The sequence below is a fragment of the Podarcis gaigeae genome (assembly GCF_964106915.1).
Source record: "Podarcis gaigeae genome assembly, chromosome: 10".
Classification (NCBI taxonomy): Eukaryota; Metazoa; Chordata; class Lepidosauria; order Squamata; family Lacertidae; genus Podarcis; species Podarcis gaigeae.
This window is the reverse complement of record NC_139686.1, coordinates 53599562-53620512: the sequence shown is the minus strand read 5'-3', so window position 1 is coordinate 53620512 and position 20951 is coordinate 53599562. Positions and strand designations below refer to the sequence as shown.

The window sequence follows — 20951 nt, the reverse complement described above, 5'->3', positions numbered from 1 at the left end:
TCTCTGAATGTGACTGGTTTTTAAATTTTAGCACCACTGTTAAGATGCTTATGATATCTGGCACATTCAGGCTTGATTTACTTTGTTCTTCCATAAATGTGTGCTTGATTGTATTATATCACTGCAGAGGACCAGTGTTTGATTGAAACACACATTGTTTTCTTTATCATAGAACCACAGAGTTGGAAGGGAAGCTGAGGATCATCTAGACCAACCTGAATATAGGGATTGAACCTGAAACCTTGGCATTATCAGCACCACACTCTAACCAACTGAGCCATCCTAAGTTATACTTCATTGTTCATTTATATATCAGCATGTGTTTGTGTCTATTTTACAGGTACCAATGTATTTGTTTTGTGGTTATAAAATTAGTTGTATTTGGGGAAGCACCACACCATACATTTAAAGTGCACTCAAAACACATTCAATGCACTTGATTGCACCCAAAGAATCCTGGAAAATGTTTCTTCCCTCACAGACCTGCAATTCCCAGTACCATAAACACTATGATTCTCAGGATTCTTTGGTAGAATTTGTGTGTTTAAATGTGCATTGGATGTGTTTTAAATATATGCTTGTGGATCTGCCCTTAGTTGAGAAGTTTTGGTGTGTGTGTGTTTCTTTACATATTTTACCTCACAATTTCTTTGTTGCTTTGATTTTTGAGGTTGGTCCATATACGCTCTCCTTTGTTTATTCCTGGATAATGAGGAGGCTCTGTTATGATAAATGATACACCCACCCATCACATCTTACAGCTCACAGCACTCATACCCAAATGCAGGATTTACACCAGAAACGGTCATCTTTTGACCTTCCAGATATTGTTATATTCCCATGATGGGATTGGTAGTGTAGCAACAGCTGCAGAGCCGTAGTTTTCCCATTACTGGTTGTGTAAACCATAGTATAAAATCTCAATACTGTAAAGCAGTGGTTCTCAACCTGTGGGTCCCCAGATGTTGTTGGACTACAACTCCATAATCCCTGAGCTCTGGCCTTGCTAGCTAGGGGTGATGCGAGTTGTAGTTCAGCAACATCTGGGGACCCACAGGTTCATAAAGGCTGCTGTAAAGGGACAATAATAGTGTAATGAGCACCGTGAGTGTTTGCAGGAGCCAGACCCTGAGCACTGTGAGAGTTTGCAAGAACCAGGCCCTTGCTGTGCTGACCTTGGGGGAAGCAGGTGCAGGCTGGCAGGCATGGTCAGATGATGTGATGCACTGCACCTGGAGGCAAGCTATATAAGTCCTGCATTTCGCCCTCGATTTCTGCATTTCACCATTTCTTTTCCACAGCAGTATAGTTTTATGCCATGCTGTGGCCTGTTCCTAGCTTCCTCTAGCCCCTGATCTCTGTTGGATCTGTTTCCATACCCTGGTCCTGGACTCTTGCTGTCCACGCCCTGGACCATGAGAACTTGTCGCTGTGATCCATGCCCTTTTGGGTGAGTAGAAAGCACTTCTGTATGCACACAATGGAGCAAGCAGTGACAATTTTTGGTGGCACCTCCATTTGCCACGTTGAACACTTCTCCAGAGGGATATCTGACCTTCCAAACAGCTTTGGGGGGTCAGTCGGAAGAAGGGAGTTGGAAGAGCCACAGCATGGGTAGGATAGCCCATATGGATCCTGGATATGGAGAATTGTTTTGGAGCAGATCTGCACTCACGGTTTATAACATTAAGCAAGCGTTAAGGAATGATCTTCGTAATGTAGATGGAGACATTACGCTTTGCTTGTAATATTAATAATGCGTTATTGGGAAGTGGTAGAGGAGGAGGTTAAATCTGTGATGATTCAGTGGTCTAAAGACTTCAGTTATAATATTCAGATGGCATCTTGGGAAAAGCTTTGGAGACATGACTTAAAATTTACAGCTTGCTATGCTTTAAAAGAAAAATATATGAAGACTGATGGTACATTATACCAAGCAAGCTGGCAGAAATGTATAAAACCAGCTCGAATCTTTGCTGGAGATGTAAAGAATCAGAGGGAACAATGTATCACATGTGGTGGAAATGTAAACAGATTAAAAATGTTTGGGAAATAATCGATAATGAACTTTTAAAAATGTTCAAATTAACTTTCATTAAAAAGCTGGAAGCCTTTTTGTTAGGTATTATTGCTGCAGATATACCGAAAGAATTAAGAAAGATATTTATATATGCAACTACTGCGGTGAGAATGTTAATAGCTAAATGGTGGAAGGGAGATAAAATGCCAGCTAAATTGGAATGGCAGGCGAAGTTATTTGAATACAGTGGTACCTCGGGTTACAGATGCTTCAGGTTACAGACGCTTCAGGTTAGACTCCACTAACCCAGAAATAGCACCTCGGGTTAAGAACTTACCTTAGGATGAGAACAGAAATTGCACAGTGGCGGTGTGGCGGCAGCAGGAGGCTCCATTAGCTAAAGTGGTGCTTCAGGTTAAGAACAGTTTCAGGTTAAGAACGGACCTCCAGAACGAATTAAGTGCTTAACCTGAGGTACCACTGTATGTAGAATTGACAAAGATGACAGGGAAAATTAGGAACCTGCTATGGATCTGTTTGAATCATTTGGTTAATGTTTTGTGTGCTTTTTTGAGGGGGGGGGGACCCTTCTAAATGTTTGTAATAAACATGTCTGCTTAAGAGTGCACTTTAATGAATCAGCTTTTTTTTTTTTTTTTTAGGAAAAACTTGCAGTGCAAACATGTTGCAATATTTATTCCTAAACATAAGAATGTGACAAAAATGTGACCAAAAAATCCAAAAGTCCTCCCTCCCAAAACACTGTGCTCGTGGGGTATGAATCCCTGCAAATTGAACAAAAATCCAAATCATTTTTAATAGTCAGATGACACTGTGACTCAGCTGCTAACAGCTGGCATTTATCATGGTTTTTGGGACTTTCTGACCAGAACTAGGGAAAAGCAAAGTGAGTACAGTGGTACCTCAGATTAAGTACTTAATTTGTTCCGGAGGTCTGTTCTTAACCTGAAACTGTTCTTAACCTGAAGCACCACTTTAGCTAATGGGGCCTCCCCCTGCCACCGTGCCACCGGAGCACAATTTCTGTTCTCGTCCTGAAGCAAAGTTCTTTTTTTTTTAAATATTTTTTTTATTCAATTTTTTAAACACATACAAAAAAGACAAGCACAACACATAATAAAGACAAACTAAAACAAAAACAAACATGTATAATTTCACAATCTTATTTCGGTATACCTTCTTTCATCCGACTTCCCCATACCTCCCTTTCAAAGTTCTTAACCTGAGGTACTATTTCTGAGTTAGCGGAGTCTGTAACCTGAAGTGTGTGTAACCTGAAGTGTGTGTAACCTGAGGTACCACTGTATTAAGACAGGACTTCCTACAGTCAACATTTCACTTCTGAACTTTTATATGCATGGTGAAGGTCATCTTGGTTTATGAGGAGTCAGTAGATTAATCTGTTCTTCAGATTAACGTAGAAATCTAGTAATAAACAAATGTATGGAGACAACCAATTAACAACAATGCTTTGCATTGTCAACATCTGGAAGGCTGCAGGTTTGCCATCCTTGGGATGGGCTGGCAATGGACTAGATAGACCTTTGAATCAGGAGGGCTTTCCTCTGTGCTTTCATGAAAATCTAGAAGTCAGTTGTTTGGGAAAGCAGAGTGTGCAAGTATATATGAATGAAAGTATCTCTGGATACTTGCATTGTAAACATCTACTGAAGAAAGGATTTCCTATTCCCTTCCTAGATGTTATAGACCATCACAAAATAATTTAAATGGATACAGAAACAGTTTAGAATTGCCTAAAGCCGAAGTAAGAAATCTAGTTGAATTGGTACTGAACTCATCAAGAATTGGTGTGAAACATCATTCAGACTGTGTTCAGGGCAGTGTGAGGGAGATATGAGAGGTTTATGCTACAAGTCTAAGCATGTCTATTCAGAAGTAACTCCAACTGAATTCAGAGCTGCTTACTCCCAGTATGGTTAGGATTGTGCCCTTGCTCTGTGTTACAATGAAGGATAATTATGATCCCTCCAAAAGAACAAGAATTACTTCAAGAGCATTGGTTGAGATTATTATATGTTTCTTTTATAACTTATAACAGGGCTGGGGAACCTTTGGCCTGCTAGACGCTGCTGAACTACAACTCCCATTGGCCCCAGCAAGCATGACCAATGGCCTGGGATGATGGGAGTTGTAGTCTGGTGGCCCAAATGTTTTCCACAATTGACATATAATAAGAATATGAATGCTATTGGCATGGGACTATTGAGCAAGCATTTTTGTTGAAGCAAAAGACTTGTATAGATATACCTAATATCTAAATATCCATTTGTTTTATAACAAACAGTGTAACAAATCAATGAGTTGGCCAGATGTAGATACTCTGCCCTAAATATATTCCCTTGCTGAAATGCAGTGTCCAAACACCCCTTGGAATAGCTGTTGTTTCAAAGATAACATATTTTTGGTCTGTCTGAAGGTTTACAGATAGAAAGAGAAGCAGATGCGTAGAACAGGCCAATAACATGTTGAAATATCACACTGATTTTAGCATGCTCACTCTTGTGGACAAGTGCTCGATGCAATCAACTTTCCATCTTTTCTAGAAGAAAAAAAGTTTGGCTTGTGTTAAAACACTGTCAGACTGGAAGTGTGTGCCTTAAAAAAAAAAAAGCAGGTAGTTTTTTCTGCTGCTTTCTTTTTACAGACTTGAACCACAACTCCTGTTTGTGAGGATGTGGACTTTGCTGATGTTGAAATTCCTGCTCCCAATTTCTTTTCCCCTTCTTTTATTTTTTCCAAAATTTTCTCTCTTTTTTCGTTCTGGCTTTTCTTTTTAATTGCATTCTGTTGTATCAAGAATCCTCTCATCACCGCTTTGCTTGCGTCCCAGATAATTCTTTTTTCTATATTGGTCCTCATGTTAATTTCAAAATAATCCTTTAAAGTCTTCTGAGCCTTTCTGCAAACTCGTTCATCTCTAAATAAGGTGTCATTCATCCTCCATCTAAAGGTACCAGTTGTTGTTAGTTTCATCACCATCTTTACTGCGTTGTGGTCGGAGCAAGTCTTTGGGCAGATTTCAACTTTTTTTATCCTAGGTGCCATTCCTCTAGTAATCCATATTTGGTCAATTCTAGTCCATGTCATTTTAGCTTCAGAGTAGAAAGTTCCCTCTCTTTCAAGTGGGTGTGTTGTTCTCCAAATGTCCACTAAATCCATATTGTCAGTCATTTCAAAAAAGATTTTTGGCAGTCTTCCATCTTTTGTGATTACCTGTCTTTGAGATTTGTCCATGTTAGTCGATACTACTCCGTTCATATCTCCCATCAATATTAAGTTTGTGTCCATATAGTCCATCAGTGTCTCATGCAACTTCTTAAAAAATTCAACTTTCCCCTCGTTTGGTGCATAAATTCCTACGATCAGAAATTTCTCTCCTTGAACTTGAATTTCGATTGCCAAATATCTTCCTTGGTCATCTTTAAATTTTAATTTCGGTTGTAGTTTTTCCTTTGCATATATTACCACTCCTCTTTTTTTAACTTTATCTGATGAGATAAATTCTTGTCCCAATCTTTTATTGATAAGTAATTTCCTGTGTAACCTCGTCACGTGAGTTTCTTGTAGACAAATCAAGTCCAATTGTTCTTTTTTTAATATGTGAAAAACGTTTTTTCTCTTTCGGGGTATGTTTAGACCGTTACAATTCCAGCTTAGAAGTTGCAGAGCCATGGTCAATCTATTTATCTTCTCCTCCTGTCGCTCCTAGTAGTTCTTCTTCTTCTGTCGGTGGTTTTAGTCTATGTAGTAGGTTGTCTTTGTCCAAAGTTCCCCCTCCAGGATAGTCTTGTCCCGATTCCGCCCCCTTACGGAGATCTTCTTCGTGTTGGTGTAAGAACTTGTCTTTGTCTTCCACTGTCTTTATTTTCCTTTTCTTTCCTTTATATTTAAAAGATAAGCCTTGAGGAAATTCCCATCTGAATGGTATACTGTTCCTTTTCAGCAGGACCACCAGACTCCGGAACTGACTTCTAGCATCCAAAATTTGCTTCGGAATATCCTTGAAAATTTCCACGAAGGAATCCTCAATTTGCAGAGTTCTCTGATAGTGCAAATCCAAAATTTTATCCCTCTCTTCTTTTGATCTTAACGTTATCAAACAATCTCTTGGTTTGTTCCTTCTTTGCCGTATTCCAAGTCTAAATGCACTCTCAATCTTAAATTCTTCCTTCTCTAAGTCCTTTTGCCAAAACTCCGAAAACTCTTTTGTCAGATAATCCACCAGGTTGTCTCCTTCACTCTCGGGTATTGCTCTGATCCTTAAATTCCTCTCCTTCCTCTGCATCTCAATCATCGAGAGCGCCAGATCATGGTCCTCCAACTTCTTAACGACCGGTGGCAGTCTTTCGTCAGTTGCGGTTGCAATCTCTTTAGCTTCCTCTGCTATCTTCCGAATGGTGGATGTTTCCTCAAGTAACTTTCCAATATATTCTGTGTTGGAGTTCACTTTATTTCCAAGTTCAATTATACTTTTAGTGTTAATGTCTATTTTTCCTGAGATCTCTGCTACTGTTTTATTTGTTTCAGCAACTTGTTTACTGGATTCAGCAACTTGTTTACTTGTTTCAGCTCCTTGTTTTTTTAGTTCTGCGCCTTGCTTTTTTAGCTGGTCTAAAGAGTCATTTATTTTTCCCAGTAGTTTCGAAAGTGCCTCCTCAGACATAACTTTTGTCTTTTCTTGCGGAGTGGCAGCTGCCCCAGGGGCTCCAGATGTAGAAGGTCTCCTTTTCATAAAAGACTCAATTCCGTATTGTTTACCAGACCTTAAAGCTTTTTCCTGAGGCTCTCCTTTGTCTTGATCACTTGCCATAACCGTATCTTACAGTCAAGGTCACTCTCACAGTCATATCTCCCTTTTCCCAGCAGCAGGCTAAATTCCACTCTATAGCTGTAGTTAAGCCGAACTCCTCCAGAGGGCGAATGTAACAAATCTTCCCTTTAGAATTTTAAATGGAGACACTTTTCCTGTAAATATATTCCCAGAGCATTCAAAACAGTTCTCAAAGTCTTCAAAATCTCACAGAAACTCTCAAAAGGCCACAATATTGGTCTTTGCCAGATTGAAACAAAGTCCCAACAGTTCTAGCAAGAGTGTATCTTTTAGAATACAGTTTAACACAACTTTGTAACTTTAGCGCTGTAACAGTTCACAGCCAGCTTCCCTCTCCGGCAGTCCGCTCCAGGGTCTGAGCGCAGCGGTAAAAACTTTCCCCTTCTATACCGGCAGGGAATTTAAAGCAGTTCAAAGTACAATCTCTTCCCCCCCACTCCTGCCTTCAGGGGGGAAGGGTCCCAATCTTTGATCGATGGTTTATTTTTCAAAGAAAACTTTAAAGTTAAAGCTTAGTAGCTCTTTGCTTTGATCTTGCTGCAGAGCGGAAAGGTAGACTTCCCTTTAGACCTTTTCCGTTTCGGTATCCAAATTCAAATGTTTTAAAGTCCCAAATGGTCCTTAGATTTTATCCTACTCACGGATAGTAGATTCTTTTATTCCAATTCAGAAGAAGAAGTCAGCGCTCTCCGTCAATGGCGACGCGGCTTCACTCCGCCGGCTGGGTACAAGCGACTCTCAGCTCCGCGCCACACACCCGCTGCCGTTCCAAAGCCTTTAAAAAGGCTTTTTCGCAACTTCGGGGGGGCGCAAACGGAGCCCACCGAGTCTCCGGTTCACAGGCTTCGTGCCTGTGACTTTTTTGGGTCCCTGCTTCGCCGTAGCTACGGGACCCGAACCCGCGGAGCCGATTCCCCTCAGGAGCTCCGAGGGAAACCCGCCATTAGACGATGGCGCTAACCGGAAGTCCAATTGGAATGGTAGCTGAATATTACTGCAGCACTGGGGATGGGACAGTGTCTCCACCCCCACCACACTTAGGGGCAGAAGGCTTGCTTAGCGGGTGCAGGGCAGGCTGGCTTGGGAGATGTGGAAGGACTAATGGGAGGTTGCTGCCCTCCACATCACCTGCAGCATCTGCTGCAAGAGGCAGTTGCCTCGCTCTGCCTAATGTTAGGGCCAGTCCTAATGGAGAGGTATTGGAGCAAATGCAGCCATTGGTGCATGAGGGCAAGCTGTTGCCATACAATTCTCCTCCTCAGTATAGATTCCAGGATGGCGGCAGAAAATATTTTTTTTTATTTGCCCTGTCACTAGCAAGATGGTGACTTACAAACTAGCAATCTTTGCAGTGAGTGCAGCTAAGACTTGGATCACAAATATTGAATAATGAGCTAATATACTGTAGAGCCGACAGTAAGAATTGTTCAACTCCTTACGCAGCAATCCTGCTCTCACAGACCTGGGAGTAAGCTCTGTTGAACTCAGGGGGACCTACTTCTGAGTAGACATGCACAGCTTTGTGCTCTTAATGTGCGTTTGATATATAAGCAAACTATATTCTTGTTTGGGTGTCCTTGATATGTGGCAATGCAATTTCTTGCTGTGCAATGAAGAAATATTGATTGATATCCCCCCTTGATGCTCATTTCCAGAATGTCCCTTCTTCAAGGGAGCAGAGTATGGAATATAACATGGCCTCAGCGGAGATAAATGTTGATATAATCAATTAGCCCTGTGACACTGCTGGATTAGTCATTCTTTGTTGATATTTTAGTTCAACCCTGCCAGAGAAATTAGCATGACGTTGGAAAGGGGAAGTGGCACTCCGGGTGATAGAGCTTAACTTCCCTTGTGTACTTAAATCTGAGCAATGTACAATGTTCGTAAAGCAGAGAAAGTAACTTTTTCCAGTCGGATGCAGGAGACATTATTATGCAGGTAAGTTTTTATTAGAATATTATATTTAATTGTTAACCAGTTTTCTAGGGAGGTATGTTCAACTTGTATATTTGTGAATAAACCCAGATACCATGAAATTATCTCTTTTTCAAAGAAAGCCAGACTTGGGTAAGGGCTGCTTCTGGAACTTCTTATCACTTGAGGAACACATAACATTGTGAGCATGACCATTTCTCTCCATCTGCTATTACATACTCCAAATCCAAATCTTATTAAATATTTTTTAAACCCATCATTTTCTGTTGACAATGTGGAACACCCTCCCGCCAGATGTCAATGAAATAAACAACTATATGATTTTTAGAAGACATCTGAAGGCAGCCCTGTATAGGGATGTTAGATGTTTCACTGTGGTTTTATAATTTGTTGGAAACTGACCAGAGTGGCTGGGTGGCATATAAATCACTCTTGGTCAGACCACACCTGGAATACTGTGTTGAATTCCGGGCACCACAATTTAAGAAGGATGTTGACAAGCTGGAACATGTGCAGAGGAAGGCATCCAAGATGATCAAAGGTCTGGAAACCAAGACTTACGAAGAGTGCTTGAAAGAGCTGGGTATGTTTAGCCTGGAAAAGAGACTGAGAGGAGATATGATAGCCATCTTCAAATATCTTTAGGGCTGTCACATGGAAGAGGGAACAAGCTTGTTTTCTCCTGTTCTGGAGGGTAGGACTCAAACCAAGAAAGGAGATTCTGGCTAAACATACAGAAAAATTTCCTGACGTTAAGGGCTGTTTGATGGTGGAACAGTCTCCCCTGGGAGGTTGTGGACTCTTCCTTTCTTGGATGTTTATAAGCAGAGGTTGGATGGCCATGCCATGGATGATTCAGCTGAAATTCCTGCATTGCAGGGGGATAGACTAGATGACCCCCAGGATCCCTTCCTGATTTGTAAAAGCATTTTCAAGAGTTGAAGGCGACAGCATTAGAGCTCGGGTATTTAAGTGACTTAAGATGTTTGTAGACTGCTGAGAGACTAGGAAGATATAGTGACTCAGTGCCAGAGCAAATGGTGGAAAAACCACACAAAATATTTTGGTGACTGACAGTTGGCCAGTTTAGGTTTCGAGACAGAGCTACTGGCTTAATTGAGGAAGTAATATTTCTGTCCAAGGCTCAGAAATTTCTGACTGATCTTAAAGTCAGCCCTTTGACTTTGGTGTCAGGGTATCCTAGTATTAAAAGAGGTTATGTTTTTAAGTTTCCCACTGCTGTTATCCGTGAAAGCACACATCCATACATCTAAGTCACAAATTGATGGTTGCAGTCATAAATTGAACCTGTTTGAAGCAGCCCTATAATAATCTCATAGATGCTCAGTTCAGGCGAGCTGCTTAAGACGTAAAGTGCTATTTTGCTTGACTAAGAACATTAGAGGTTTAATATAGCATTTGGATGTGCATAATGTCGTTTGAATGATTCACTGCTAGGAGCTTTGTTATCAGCAATGATTGATCTGTTATTTTAACAATGTAGCATGAGAATGTTGAAATCTGCTTCATTCAATTTCGCATCTCGACATACTTCCTGGTTTTTAAATGTCACTTGGATATTTTTAGTTGTAAAAAGTTGTGAGCTCTATCTTTTTACCATACTGTTGCATGCCACCCCAATCTTCAAGCAGTGCGAAATTCCATGAGTTCTAGGCACTTTGCCAAGGGTTCGTGTTTCCTTTGGAAATGTGGCACAGAGGAGACTGTGGTGTCTTTATGATAAAGGGTTTATTTACACATATATACAACCTGAGACTACACTTCAAGGGGGTCCTATTTCTTGCATGGCTGCCACCTTGGATTCAAACTGCCATCCCACATTGCTTGTTCTCCAGCTTGCAAACCGCTTGTAAAATGCCACTAGTTTTCCTCTTACATCAGGCAAAACCACAATCCTGAAAACTCTACTTTTTAAAAAAAATATATGTACTTTTCAGATTTATGCATTTCACTAATTTTACAACCATTTTGGCTTTTCAGAACTTTACTTCCTTCCCCTACTTTCTGTGGTTCCTTAATTTTTTATATATATATTTTCTACATATCCAATTTAACTTAATTTGTTCATTTATTCATCTTCTTTAAATATATACTCTTGTTTTCATCTGTTTGCAGTTTATCTCTAAATATTCAATAAACAATTTCCATTCTTTTATAAAAAGTTTGTTATCTTGATTTCTTATTCTTCCAGTAAGTTTTGCCATTTCTGCATATTCTGTAAGTTTCTGTATCCATTCTTCCTTTGCTGGGACTACTTCTTCTTTCCATTTTTGGGCAAGTAACATACTTGCCACTGTAGTAGCACACATGAATTAGTCTATACATTTTAGGTAGTTCTGTCCCTATAATTCCCAAAGGGAAAAGCTTCTGGGTTTTTTAAAGAACATTATTTTAAACATACTTTTCATTTCATTATATATCATTTCCTAGTAAGCCTTAACCTTACTACAATATCACTAAAAATAACCTTCTTTCTGTTTACATTTCCAACACTTGTTTGATTTAGATTCATACTCCCCCCCCCCCCAGTTTACTCTGTTGGATACCATCACTATATCATTTTCATATACAGTGGTACCTCGGGTCAAGAACTTACTTCGTTCTGGAGGTCCGTTGTCAACCTGAAACTGTTCTTAACCTGAGGTACCACTTTAGCTAATGGGGCCTCCCACTGCCGCTGCGCTGCTGCCACACGATTTCTGTTCTCAATCTGAAGCACAGTTCTTAACCCGAGGTAATTTTTTTTGGTTAGCGGAGTCTGTAACCTGAAGCGCCTATAACCTGAAGCGTCTGTAACCCCAGGTACCACTGTAATTTCCACTTAAACCATAACATGGTGTAAATTTTATATCCATATTCCACAATCATTCCCGTGCTTCCATGTCTATATTATAACCAATATCTATTGCCCAATGTATCATTGAAGATTTTACGTGCCCATCCTTTCCCCCCATTCCAATAATATTTTATACATTTTAGACAGCACTTTTACATTACATTCCAACAGGTCTTTCTCCAGTTGTGATATTTGTCCCCCAAACCCTTGTATCCTATCTTTCTTAAATACGGAAAACTCTACTATTGGCCTTTGTTCTTCTGTGTAACTCAGACAGCAGGGAAGGACTTCACCCACTTTCTGGCTGGCAGAGTCTTAGCTTTGCTGATGTCATTTTCAACGGATCATCACCCTTCCCTTTGTGCTCTTTTAAGAGTCCATCTCTCCAGGTGATGACGTCATCAGGAAGCCAGCCTAACTTACATTTCAACATGGCTTATATAATTAATTTAGCTTAATTTAGGCCATATTCAGTGTATGGCACCTAGGAATTAGGAGTGGAGTCCAGGAATTAGACAATTGACCCAGAGGGATGTACAAGGTTCTACATCCTGGGAATGCAATGCAGTACCAACCAGCTCACCTCTGCAGACATGGCTTCCGATGCATTGATGGGGGAAAGAGCAGGGCTGACATGACCACAGCATGCAGCTGTGCTCTCCCTCTCATGTGATAGCAATGACTGTGCCTTGAAACCGAATCCTATTGAAATCTGCAGGACATCTGAACAAACATGGATATGACTGGGCTTTTCATGTATTTTCTCCATTTCATTCCATGCTAATTACTGAAGCTGAAAGAGATCTTTGTTTGCACTCAGCTGGAGGAAAATTGGTTTCTTAAGGGGGGAAATGGGCTGTGAGTGAGCGCTTTCCCCTGGCCAAAATGTTAATGTGTTGGCATCCAGTGAAGTATGGCTTGTATAGACTTGCGTTTGTTTCCAGTTTTTCCTATGTTTAATCCAAGCTAAGCCTGTTGGAGTGGGTGAGAAAACAGAACATCTACTTGTTTGTATTTGTTATGTTGTGAACGGGTTTTACCAAGCCTATATACTTGGGGCAGCCAATGCTGTGTCTCCAGATGTTGCTGGACAACAAGTCCCATCAACCCCAGGTGGCATAGCCAGTGGTCAGGGATGATGGGAGATGTAGTCCAACAATATCTGGAAGACACCACATTGCCACCCCCTTCTATACAGTATATGAACCATTATACAGTACTGCATCCATACACAACATTGACGTACATACCCTCCAACATTTCTCCATTGAAAAGAGGGGTGTCTTATTCAATGATGATGTTGGGTGGCTTCCAACATATATAAAAACATAATAAAACACAATAAATAATTTAAAAACTTCTCTATACAGGGCTGCCTATAAAGGCTGCATAGTTAGTTATCTCCTTGGCTTAGGGATCAAATCAGAAACCGGGATGGCTTCTGTAAATCTGGGACTATCCCTGTTAAATAGAGACACTTAGAGAGTCTGGATGTATGACATTCAGAGAAGGCATTCTTCCAAACTTCCAAACCTCCTCCAAATTTCTACTTGTATTTTGGGGCTCTGAATTACCTGGGCTTGTTCTGAAAGTGGAACAATGCAACAGGAATGCAGGTGGAGTGGAAAGGAACTAGAGGGACTCTTGCTCATTGCCCCAAAAAGAGTAAGCATAACTCTCTCCAAAGAAGACACAGATTTGCATGAAACGTGCTTATGCTAATTTATATGAATAATATAATATATAATATAGGATAATTTACATGGAAAGACAATCTCACCAGGGTGGGCGAAGGCCAAATGAACTGTCTTGAGTCTGTTGTCCAGAGGTCACTTTTAACAGGCAACTTCAAGACGTCTGCTTCCTTTCTGACGATTCTCTGTCTTCAAACTAGACCTAGACTGGTGGCATAGCTAGCTGCTTGGATGCCCGGGGCAGCACAAATGCCCTGCACCTGGGGTGGGGCAAGCTGGGGCAGAGCACGCTGCGTGGAACCTCCACGGAGTCCACAAGTCCCACGTTACTGTTTTGGGCAGCGCGGAGCTTGCAGTTCCCCCAGCCACCATGTCACTCCCCAGGAGAGATGTGTGGCTCAGACGTGCTGCAGGTCAGGCCCCGCAGTCACCCCCCGCAGTGATAACACCCAGGGCAGCCTGCACCTACTGCACCCTCCTTCTACACCACCCACCTAGACCAGACATCCCTTTGAACAGAGGACCATCTTCTGTAAATCTGGCCACATGTAGCCAGAGTGAGGAGGAGGAATGGAACAGGGAAAATAATCTTGTCCCCAATAGAGTCAAACTTTCCATTGTTTGTTATGTACTGAAGTTCTCACCCTGGGCCAGCAGGGGGATACTGTAGATAGTTTTCACTCTGGTCCACATATGCGAATAACGAATTGAAAGTGACGTTCAGTGATTGGATAGTTACAGAAAGTTATTACTGTTGTGTTGTAGTGGAGCTCTATATAAGCAGGCTGGCTGAACCCTCCAGTTCAGTTCTGTTCTGGGTCTGTGAATAAACAAGAGCTGTTTGGATAATTGCTGTGCCGTCTGATGTGTTCACCCACAACTTAACAGTTTCCTTGCCCAATAAAGAAATGAGTTTGCTGCTGGGGAGAGAGAGCGCTGGCTTCAAATTGTCTCTGAAAAATTTGGGGTCTGTTGTGATATGTGTCACTGGTGTCAGGTATATGGGGTTGTTGGTGTTGACTGGGGTAAAACATCAGCTAGCAGTTCAAGAGTAGATTCACACTTTTTCTTTTTAATGTACAGTGGTACCTCGGTTTACGAACAGTCTTGTTTATGAACTATTCGGTTTACGAACTCCGCAAAACTGGAAGTAGTACTCTGGTTTGCAAACTTTACCTCGGTCTACGAACGGAAGCTGAATGGTGGAAGGGCACTGGCAGCAGGAGGCCTCATTAGGGAAAGTGCACCTCGGTTTAATAATGGATTTGGTTTAAGAACGGACTTCAGGAATGGATTAAGTTCGTAAACCGAGGTACCACTGTACAGGTAAAATATTTTAGCTGTATTTCTAATTATGTAAAGAATAAGTGCAACAAACCATGGATCATTCTAGTCCTGTATGGCTTGAAGCTGAGCTTGGCTACTGCTCCCTGCCACATATAACTCTGATTGGCAACAAACTGCATTTAAGTTGTATATTGAAATCAGTCACTATGGCAAGGAGGGCTGCCAAATTTCCAGCTGGGCACTGTGTCTCTGCCTGCCATCTGCAAGTCAAAGCAGAAGGGTGTAGAGACACTAGCACATGACAGCTGATGGTTAGTCATCAGAGTAGACCCATTGAAATCAATGGATTTAAATTATGTGATTCTGGGGATCTGCTCTGAGTAGGACTTAGCTGGTTATCACCCAACAGTTCTCTCCATCACTTGTGAAAGGAGGCACACGGATCGGCCAGTCTGCCAGTATTTTCCAATTCTAATTGGAAGGGGCATTGGCTGAGAGCCAGTAAAACCTAGGCATTTCCCTCTGCAAAATGGGAGCAAAAGTGTTACGTGAGCTGGTAAAAGCAATCCATTGCATATGTTTCTAGCTTCTAGCTACTGACTTACTAGTTGTGTGTGTGTGTGTGTGTGTGTGTGTGTGTGTGTGTAAGTGTAAGATGCTGCAGTGCTAGTTAAAATAGATAAATCACAGTGCCTTTAAAGGATGATTCCAAGCCAATTTGGAAGTTCAATCTCTTCCAAATCCTATTTTTTAAAAATAAATCTGTATTTGTTTTATTTAGGCTCGTATGCTTGTCCCTCCCACCGCAGTCTAGCTTGTCAGAGTCGAAGTTCTAGTTTTCATTCAGAAGAACAAACAGGACCTATCTCTTTGCATCAATAGGCATGCTTTGCATAAGCTGCATGGGAGATTTCCATTTTTAATGGCTTTAATTAGCATTTATGAAAAACCCTGGTTTACTATGATATAAAGTGACAGATTTAATTTGTTAAGTGGGTAGTAATAAAGTGTGAGTTGATTTGTTTCACTATAGTTTAAAAGGCCTGCTCAACAGGGCTTCCGTGTTAATTCATTAAGCATGCTTTGGACCTTATGGAGTCTTCTCTCTCTCTCTCTCTTTTTGTAGATTTAATTAACACAAATCTAACTCTCAGGAGATTTAGTGTCCTCTACAAATGTATGTGACAGAGACAGTCATTTAAAATCCATCTATGTCTTTATGTTCATTTACTCTAAAAGGGGATTATAAATGAAACAAAATGATTGTAATTGCCACAGTAAAGAATGAAGCCCTTAAGTGTAATGCCACTACGATTGCAAGAAGTCAAGGAAGCAAGAATATGTGTCGGAGCAGATTTTTTAAATAAAAAAACCTGTGGCGAATTTCATAGAAAGGGAGCATAAGAGGTCCTGGTTCCTGGCAGAATGCCTTATATTGATTTCTTTTTTTATAAAAAAATAAAGTAATTGAGACTACAATTCTATACCACTTTCCTGGGAGTAAGCACCATTGAGCTCAATGGGACTTACTTCTGAATAGATGCATGAAGGATTGTAAATCGATTTAAATAACTTTTAACTGGTTGTAGGAACACGTATCCTACAACCAGTTAAAAGTGATTTAAAGAGCACCAAAGAATTGCTGCTTTTGAATTATGGTGCTGGAGGAGACTCTTGAGAAGTCCTATGGACTGCAAGAAGATAAAACCTATCCATTCTTAAGGAAATAAGCCCTGAGTGCTCACTGGAAGGACAGATCCTGAAGCTGAGGCTCCAATACTCTGGCCACCTCATGAGAAGAGAAGACTCCCTGGAAAAGACCCTGATGTTGGGAAAGATTGAGGGCACAAGGAGCAGGGAATGACAGAGGACAAGATGGTTGGTCAGTGTTCTCAAAGCTACCAACATGAGACCGACCAAACTGCACGAGGCAGTGGAAGACAGGAGTGCCTGGTGTGCTCTGGTCCATGGGGTCATGAAGAATCGGACACGACTAAACAACAAAAGGATCAGGTATCCTGGCTTGGCCTGTATAATTTGAGGGCCAGGGAGCCAAATGCAACTCGCTTGAGTGATGTGTTGTGCACTGTCTGGGACTGACAACTTCTGTTTGTTTGTAGTACTAGTCACAAAGCAAAAACTGGAGGTTTACTTAGCCACCATATGTCGTTGATGTTCTGTATTGCGGTGGTGTCATCACAAGTTATATTGACCTAGCCTAGGCAATGTAAGACAACAAAAATTGAGTGCAGGGGTGGGGGAGCTCTGGCCCAGAAGCCAAAGAAATTTTCCTTCACGTGCTGTGGTCCAAAGGTTTTATAGCTTGAATTGGGGCCCAGAAAACTGCTGAAAACCAATGTAAGCTTGTTCAGCAAGAACCATCATAATGCGTTCAGAATGGCTGATTTCTGTTAGGAATCTCACTGGGGAATTCTGGGCCACCTCAAATTTCTGGTCCATCTTTAGGCACAGTCCTGTGAACTGCTGTAACATATTGCAGTAACCTAGATGGGAGTTTACTAGAGCATAGATTTATCTTGTGAAACACCCTGAGATCTTTTGATGAAGGGCGGTATATAAATCAAATAAATCAAATATTATAATAAAGCAGATTGTTGATGCCAGGGCCACCAGCTTATGCTGGTGAAATGTAGCACAGTGCTGCTAATTGCAGTAGCTTAAGCTGTGAATCTAATCCTTCAGAGGAAATGCAACCCCTTCCAGAACTGGTCGATACGCACATCATCTCTGTCTTGTTTGGATTAAGTCTCATCCATCCTTCACCACAGCCAGGGACCAGTCCAGTCCAGCACACCCACTGCTACACTTGATGAAGATGAAGAAGAGAAATAGTGTGCCATCTCTGTGTTGAAGACAACATGCTCCAAAACTCCAGCTCCCTCCCCCAGTGGTTTCCTATTAAGAAGTGTGGGAGATAGGATCGAGCCCTGTGGAAATCCATAACACAAGCTCCACATGGCTAAACATACACCCCTGCCCAGCACCACTTTCTGGGTCTGACAGACCAGGTAGGAGCAAAACCATCACAATGTGCTGCCATCAGACAGCCATCCTAGAAGGACACCATGATTGATGGCATCAAAAGTTCCTGAAAGGTAAAAAAAAAAAAAATCAATGGGGTTACAGTCCCACCCCTCTCTCTCATCACAAGGATCTGTGTAGCATCCATCTCCTCCAGAGTCTTGCTCAAGAAGGGAACATTTGCCATGAGCCTATAGCTGTTTACATTTTCTAGGTCCTGGGAAGCTATCTTTAGAAATGGCCTCATCCTTTCCTCTTTGAGATGGTGGGAACCACTTGCTCTTAGAATGAGGCATTTATAAGCTCCCTCCCCATATCCCTTCCCTGCCCCCCTGCCCCCAAGAGGGGCACATGCAGTCACACAAACCCAATCCAAGAACGTACCACATCCTTCAGCTACATCAACTGAAACTCCTCCATCAATATTGGATCAACAGTATTGATCCCCTTATTATTTTTTTGGTTCACTTTTTGTCTATTTGATGCTTGACTTATCTGTTGACTCTGCCTCTTCTCCCCGCCTCCCTCCTTCACCACTATGCAATTTCTGGATGGGCCGTTATAAGAAATTTTTGTTTTTAGAAACATAGGAAGCTGAGTAGAATCATCTAGTCCGTGTGTGGGCAAATTGCGACCTGAGGGCTGCAGGTGGCTCTTAGAGGCCTACAATATGGCCTACACAGGCATCTAAGCTGTCCCTTTCCACCAGTTCCCCTTTTTCAATTTTCTCCACATGTAAACCAGTGTAGTTGTGACGAGGAGCAAGGCGTGTGAGGAAAGTCATCCCTGCATGGCTACTTCCTATGTCAACATTGCTCCTTTCAGTTCTTAAGATTCTCAGACTGTACTCTATGGCTTCAGAAAGTGCTGTGAGCTCTTAAGAAACATTCATGGTTTACTATATGAGCTTTCATAGGCAATAGTCCACATTATTGTCTTGTATTTCACATATTTATCTTTAACCACTAGATGTCTCTCCTATGTTATTAGAGAATTATGCCATTAGAGAATTAAGTTTGCCTTTTCGCTCCCTCCCCACAATTGTCTCCCCCTCCCAAACCATTTTAAATGTGTCCCCCCATTAAGGAAATGCCAAAAGCAGAATAGGAGGAGTTCCAACATCCTTGTCTAATGTCCAACTGAAGGAACTGTATTTCATGTAGTTTGATTCCTGTGGCTACTTCCAAGGAAGTAATTTCACTGCGATCAATGGGACCTCCTTCCAAAGAGTCTTATCTATGTTTGATTACATTTGTTACAAGTCTTCTAACACTTGCTCTTCAGCTGCTTGACCTGTTGCTTCATTGCCCTTAGCTCTTCTGAGTAACTAGATGCTGAAATGAGTCTGAGCCAAGGACACTTGGGAGTGATATTGCTGGCTCACCCCACATTCCAGGCAGTGACCAGAACTCTAGCAGGAATGCCAGACATACCCATAGGAAATTTCTCTAGCACCCCCAGGGATCCATTGGTTGAATCAGCTGTCTATAGCTGATAATCAAAACTGGTCCTCCACCCCTACAGATATTATAGTTACAGGTCAAACCTGTCCACCACAAGCCTGTGATGATATCGTCTGCGACAATGGAGTCAATTGCAGCTCACCCATCTACTGATTATTACCCCCTATTCCAGAACCGAAGACAATATCAAATCTGTGTCCTGCCACATGTGGTGAACCAAATATAATCTGAGATGATCCCATGGTTGTTGTGCAGGCCATGAACTCATGAACCACTCTAGGCAAGAACTCTTTGGTACGTACTTTGTGGAGTCCTTGAGCTCTTCAACACCACAGCCAAGATGGCCTCTGTGAGGGCAAGCAGGGAAACAATTGGGCAGCAGCGTGGATGACCTGCAGAATCCAAATCCTGGCTGATTCCCAACCTAAAGTTCAAACACTTGACTTCATTCCAATGTTGAATAGAGCCCCTGATCAGAAGAATCTAATTCCTATAGACCTCCCTGCCCCCACAAGTTTAGGCTCATGGTGGTAGTGACGAACCTGGAGGTTATGTATGGCTGAGGTGAATTAATATTACCACAAAGCATTCAAGATTGTGAATTCACATTGAAATGTGGGGTTGGGGGAGGCTTAAAAAAATAAACATGTAGAGTATTCCTATGTATGATTACCACTTTTAAAAAAAGCTTTTTAAAAAGGTGACATGAGAGAAAGGGGTAACGTGAAAAAATAGACCATGTTCAAAGGCCTTCCTCACAGGTAACTGTAGAGAGCTAAGTGTCCCCTCCTCACACACATACTACAACACCAAAAGAATTCCAATTTCTAATCAAAACAGAAATTCAAGTCTGTTGGCTTCTGTTGCAGTGTAAAAAGTAAATAAATCTTCTAATCCTTCATAATATATATATATATTATATATATACCACTGGTGGGGACCAATGTAAAATAACCCAGTCAACCCTGGCATGGTTAAATATTAAATATGTACCCTGTTTGCCAGCAAGCACAGTCTCTTTTGTCTGGCTTCCCCCCACATCTCCCGTTCTGCTGTTTTTGTTGGCATCATGGTCTTTATTGTCACATTGAGTCCCGCTGGTGGCAGTGAAGTGCTATGAAGCCACCGGAGGTTGCAACCTTCCCCTTAACTGTTGGCGCTTGTTCCGGAGATGAGTGCTGGAGCTGTGGACTCTGAAGGTTATTCAAAGCATCCTCTTTGTGTTTTGTCTGTCTGCCCCTGGGAAAGGAACTGCTCATGTATGCAGTGCAAACTTTTTGCCCGCTGCTCTGAGAAATCAGACACATGCTGCTCCAGTATGGCCAAATTGATGCTCGCTGGCGCCTTTCAGGAATCTCTCTCTCTCTCACTCTGCATTTCCTAACTACAGGAGATTTGTAGCCCTCCGCTCTAGTTAGAATGTGTGTGGTTAAAGCTTCATGTAGAGTACCTGCAATCTTTCAAAACAGAAAAGGTATTGTCCTGGTGGATTTATCTCAGCGTGCATTAATTTCATTTATGTCTGATGCTGTATTTTTAATATTCAGTTGGAAGCAACCCAGAGTGGCTGGGGAAACCCAGCCAGATGGCCGGGTATGAATAATAAATTATTATTATTATTATTATTATTATTATTATTATTATTATTATCAGGCATGGCCAAACTTGGCCCTTCAGATGTTTTGGGACTACAATTCCCATCATCCCTGAACACTGGTCCTGTTAGCTAGGGATGATGGGAGTTGTAGTCCCAAAACATCTGGAGGGCCAAGTTTGC

At 41.6% G+C, this 20951-nt stretch overlaps 1 protein-coding gene and 1 long non-coding RNA gene across 3 annotated transcripts in view; one reads left to right on the top strand and one right to left on the bottom strand.

Moving 5' to 3' along the window:
- The window catches only part of LOC310825661, a 190752-nt gene that overhangs the window by 166114 nt on the left and 3687 nt on the right, over positions 1-20951 (bottom strand). The window lies entirely within an intron of this gene.
- TFEC (transcription factor EC) overlaps positions 8643-20951 on the top strand; it is a 130210-nt gene continuing 117901 nt past the window's right edge. The window contains exon 1 of one of the 2 annotated variants that reach the window (XM_083699426.1): positions 8643-8834. In XM_083699426.1, coding sequence (XP_083555552.1) covers positions 8829-8834 — 6 coding nt within the window. In that variant the 5' untranslated portion in view covers positions 8643-8828. Of the gene's footprint in view, positions 8835-9275; positions 9415-20951 lie in introns of those variants that run through there. The other variant, XM_083699427.1, reaches the window with a different exon arrangement.